At 35.7% G+C, this 5,455-nt stretch overlaps 1 protein-coding gene across 1 annotated transcript; it reads left to right on the forward strand.

Annotated features, from left to right (window-relative positions):
* Window positions 1–432: 432 nt before the first annotated feature.
* Window positions 433–744, forward strand: LOC106763441 (uncharacterized mitochondrial protein AtMg00810-like). Its single transcript, XM_014647631.1, has one exon. The coding sequence runs from the start codon at window positions 433–435 to the stop codon at window positions 742–744; it is 312 nt and encodes a 103-aa protein (XP_014503117.1).
* Window positions 745–5,455: the final 4,711 nt, after the last annotated feature.

Below are 5,455 nucleotides of genomic sequence, written 5' to 3' on the forward strand. Positions count from 1 at the left end.
AGCAATCAGAATACTTCTAGCTATTGCATCCACAATGAAATTCAAGTTATATCAAATGGATGTGAAGAATGCCTTTCTAAACGGGTACATCAAGGAAGATGTCTATGTTTAACAGCCACCTGGTTTTGAAGACTTTGAATACCCTGACCATATTTACAAACTGAAAGAAGCTCTATATGGACTGAATCAAGCACCAAGATCATGGTATGAGAGGTTAAGTGAATTTCTCATATAAAAGGGATTCTCAAGAGGAAAAGTTGACTCTACTTTATTCATAAAAAGTTCAAATAAGGATAAACTGTATGTACAAATTTATGTTGATGACATTATTTTGGGTTCAACTAACCCTGTGTTGTGCAAAGAATTTTCAAAAATTATGCAAGAAGAATTTGAAATGACAAATATTGCAATGACTTGCTGAAAAGATTCAAAATGCTGCACTGCAAAGATGCTGCAACTCCCATGGCAACAAATTGTTATTTGGATCTTGATGAGGCTGGGAAAAATGTTGATCAAAAATTGTATCGAGGTATGATTGGATCACTTCTTTATCTTACTACTAGTAGGCCTGACATAATGCACAGTGTCTGTCTCTGTGTTAGATTTCAATCTGCACCTAAAGAATCACATCTTATAGCTGTTAAAAGAATTTTAAAGTACCTTAAAGGTACCAAAGGCCTTGGACTGTGGTATCCAAATGGCACAAACATTTTTCTAAATGGCTATAGTGATTCTGATTTTTGAGATTGCAAACTAGACAGAAAAAGCACCAGTGGCACATGTCACTTACTTGGATCATCATTGATCTCTTGGCATTCAAAGAAACAAGCATGTGTGGCTTTATCTACCACAGAAGCTGAGTACATAACAGCAGGAAGTTGTTGTGCACAATCTCTTTGGATAAAGAGTCAAATAGAGGATTATGGCATAAAATTAGATAACATTCCTTTGAAATGTGACAATACTAGTGCTATAAACTTAACAAAGAATCCTATTTTGAATTCAAAAACTAAACATATTGAAATCAAACATCATTTCATTCGAGATCACATAAATAAAGGTGAAATCAAAATTGAGTATGTTGATACTTTACATCAATGGGCTGATATCTTTACAAAACCTCTGAACAAAGAAAGATTATTTACAATTTGAAATGAACTAGGAATTCTAAATGATAGCAGTGTAAAATGATATATTCGACTGGATTGTGTGTGACGTCAACTATGCTTAATCTGTCTTACATTTCACATATTGACTTTTGTTATTTTGATTATAATTCTTGCTTAACCAAAATGCTTGATCTGGAAAAGGTTGTTGAAAGGTTTTTTATGGCAACCCCTGTAAGGACTTCCCATCCAAAGAAGCATCACCTACAACTAAGACTAAAGAAAGGGAAGTAGAGTAAAAGATTTCGAAAACTCTTTCCTTATCTAAAGTCTTAGATAGATTCTCTAATCCATTTACATTGTTTTGTAGGATACAAATAAAAGTAGGAAACTATGCCTACACATCCTAGGAAGATTGCCAATCAAGGAAGCACAAAGGANGCAAGTAGGAGTGCATTGTGCAGCCAACCATGTAGNTGATTTGAAGCATGTTTTCTACAATCCAGCTGCCACGTTTTCCATATTTTCCATGTGCAAAACAGCCAGCCGTGGCTTCCCCTTGTTGCAGCACATTCTCCATGCTTTCCACGTGATAAATGAGTTTCTCATGGGAAATGAAACACACGTGGATCAAAGCTTCTGTTGCACATGCTTTGTAAATCTTAGTAGCTTCTCTAGCAAGATTCATAGCTTTTCTTATTCTATAAAAGAGAACTTCTTCATGTGTAAATATTAACTTGAATGATAGTAATGAGATGCTGCTGGATTTCGGCCGTTTTTCTTCAAGTTCAAACTTTGCTAGCTTTAGCTTTGCATCCTCTAGCTTCTTTCCCCCTAGGAAAGCCCTCTGAGCTAGAAAACTCTACTTCCAAAATCACCCAAACACATTCACACATTCCATCGAACACTTCGCGTGCGTCATATCATCTTCACAGTTTTCAATTCCGCTGCGTCGTTCTGGATCGAGGAGCCACTCCTTCTTGAAGATTGGAGTCGCTTCTATCAATTGGTATCAAGAGCAAGCCGATCTCACCCACGCTGCAAGAGATAAGTGCTCTTTATTCCAATTTTTATTTCTCTGTTGTGTTGTTCTGTTCTTCACTGTACTGTTTCATTCATTTTTTTTCTGATTCTGTGCTTGAGTGTATAATTGTGGTCGTTCAATGTTCCTTAGTGTGTCATTCACATTTTAATCGGTGCATATCACTTGTTTGAGTCCAATTCATCATCCAGTTTTAGATTCCGTTTCTGTCACGGTATTGTGCAATTATCTTTGCCGTTTTACTTCTGTCACGTTTTGATTCTGTTCAGCTTTTCAATGCATTTCTAGCTATATTTTGATCAAACAAAGCAATGAGGCATTGCCTAGCTTTGATCAAAGAAGCTTAGAGCATTGACCGAGAGATTCACTTTGAAAAATCTGCATAATGAGTTATTTCTTGTTTAATCTGTGCAATCTGTTTCAGACCAGAATTTTTGCTTCTTAACCTTTGTGCAGGTTTCTTTGTGTTGAAAAGCATTGCTAGAAGTATAACAACTCATTTCAATCACAGATTTGCAAAATGAATGATTGAGTTGATTAAATTCTAGTTTCCTAAACTGTAATAGTGTTTTTAGCCAAATTTTGCACCGTGCTAATTTCTTTAATTGTGTCATAGGACATTTAATTTCCCTAGCTCAATTTCTGAGGCTAGATCTAGTGATTTAGGACTTCTTTGAGTCTTTAATTGAGCTATCTAGTTCCAATTTCTCTGCTGTCAATTTCTGGTGCAGTTTTATCAAAATTTACTGCATATTTTAGCAACTATGGCAGTGACTTTGTGATTCCATGTGTTTCTTTGTTGTTTGACACTTTGTGCAAGTTTAATTGACCAATTCAAACTAGTTATTACTGTTCAATTGGTTATTTTACAACTGTTGTGCAAATTCACAGTTTGAGCCATCCAATTTTGTTGAATTTAAAAGTGAAACAGTGAAATTCTGATATGGCCTTTACCTTTGTTGTTTAAGTGTTTGAACATATTCCATTTGATGATACAAACTTGTTTGAAGTCTCATATGACCATTTGAATCACTGAAATTCATTTTAGCCACTGTAGTTCCAATTTTATTGCCACTTTTCTCATTTTGGTGCAGGTTTAGTGTCTTTATTGTGCATAAATCACAATTGCAACTGTCTTCATATAGATCCTCTAGGTCTTCTAGTCTTCATCAACCAATTAGTTTCAAGGAAATTAAAAGAAAACTTGATGAAGTTAGAAGAAGAACCTGTTCATTTTATGAATTTGAGAGGATTAAGGATGAGTTATATAAACAAGCTAGGCACAATATTCCATTTTTTGGTGAGGACATTGGTGCATTAACATACCTAGCTTGGGAAAAGGACATTGATGACATGCATCCATTCATTGCTAGAAAAAGTAAACATGAATCTTATTTTCATTCTAGCAATAATGCATCTCATGTCCTTAGTCTCTACACATCTAGATTTGAAATGCATGCAATAGAGTGGTGGGATGAAAGACAATATCATGTTAGGATAGGTAGGAAATATCCCATCCATGATTGGAATGAACTAAAATCTTGCATGAAAAGAGAGTTTGTGCCTTCAACCACTAAGAGAAACCTACAATCCCTAAGAGCTTACATTGAAGATGGAAAAACATTTCTTGAAAGCATAAATTACAATGGTTTCCTTCTTAGAGAACTAGAATTTGAAATTAGACTTAAGGAGTTAAAGGTTGAGACACTAGAGTTGAAGGTTAAGAGATTAGATGTTGAGAGACAACAAGAAGAACAAAGAAGAGAAGAAGAGAAAAGAGAGAAAGAAGAAGAGAGAAAGGAAGAAGAGAGAAAGGAAGAAGATAGACAAGAAAGAGAGAAAAGAGAAGAGGAAAAGAAAAGAGAGGAAGAAAAGAAGAAAGAAGAGGAACATAAAGAGAAAGAGATCTTGCTACTGATGGCAACCCCTACTCTTATCATACCCATGTAACCTAAAAGGGAAGGGTTCTCATTCTTTACTTATTTTCCAATTATTTTACACTTTTCCATTCTTAATTTTTGATACAAGAGGGTCTAGCATCATGACACACATAGGACCTATCACAAAGAGGAATGGCCAAAAAGCTTCAAGAAGAGTATTCTCCAAAAGGTCAAGTACTCTTTGCTATCTTTGGATGGGAAATTGGAGATCAAGGAGATGCTACAAATTTGCCAAAGCATGGTGAAGGGTAAAGTGGACATTGCCACATAAGGAGGGGTGTGCTTATCATCATAGGGGCGGCATTATTGATTTTCCCTCCATATGTGCATAGCTTATTTTTCACGTGTTCCATAAGGCTTTCTAGAAGCCAAACACATTTAGCACATGTTGATGAGTTGTCATTAGATCCGTAAAATGTGGATCTAGGCATTTTCCATGCATGACCGAGAGGTTCATCTATAAAACCTCTTTGGCATAGCTTGTATCTTCACTTTTGGATTGATAGTAAAGAAACTCTGCTGAAATGTTAGCAAGTTCTTCTCCGAGAGTCACCTTCCTAAGCTTGCTCTCCATTGCAACTTTCTTCCACTTCATGGAAGCCTTCTGAGTTGTGATTCACTTCTTCAAGCTAACCTCCATCTTCCCTCACCATAAACATCACTACATCCATTGCCTCTCATCCAACATCTCCAGCAAATTCCATTGCCGAGAAGCATCCAGATCTGCCACTCCTTGCTGCAGCGTACTGTTCCATTGGTTTCAGTTGCTTTCCAAGTGGCCTTTCACCTCCAATCTCACGGACAATTCAGAATACATCTCCCTTGATGTATCAATTTTTCTTTAAAAAAAATTGTCATTCCATATTCTTCGCAATCCCTTTCAAAACATGGCAATTCAAATCTTGAGTTAATGTTACCCTTGTGCAAACAAGTAACTCAAGATAAAAATAAAAAAACTTGGGAATATTGAATTCTCCATTTTTCCAAGACTAATGTTCAGAAAATCTTTTTCAAAAGTACAAGACTTTTCATTTGTATTCTTACCTTTGCTTACATCTTCATCATACTCATTTTTGCTATCTTTTGTAGATATATTTTTGATCCAGGCGGAAAACAAACACCAAAATTGTGCTTCTTTATTTCTTTCCGATTTGAGGACAAATCGTTTTTAAAGAAGGAGGGAATGATGGCAACCCCTAAAGGGACTTCCCATCCAAAGAAGCATCAACTACAACTAAGACTAAAGAAAGGAAAGAAGAATAAAAGATTTCCAAAACTCTTTCCTTATCTAAAGTCTTAGATAGATTCTCTAATCCATTTACATTGTTTTGTAGGATACAAATAAAAGTAGGAAACTATGCCTACAC

This window comes from Vigna radiata, chromosome 6 (assembly GCF_000741045.1).
Source record: "Vigna radiata var. radiata cultivar VC1973A chromosome 6, Vradiata_ver6, whole genome shotgun sequence".
NCBI lineage: Eukaryota > Viridiplantae > Streptophyta > Magnoliopsida > Fabales > Fabaceae > Vigna > Vigna radiata.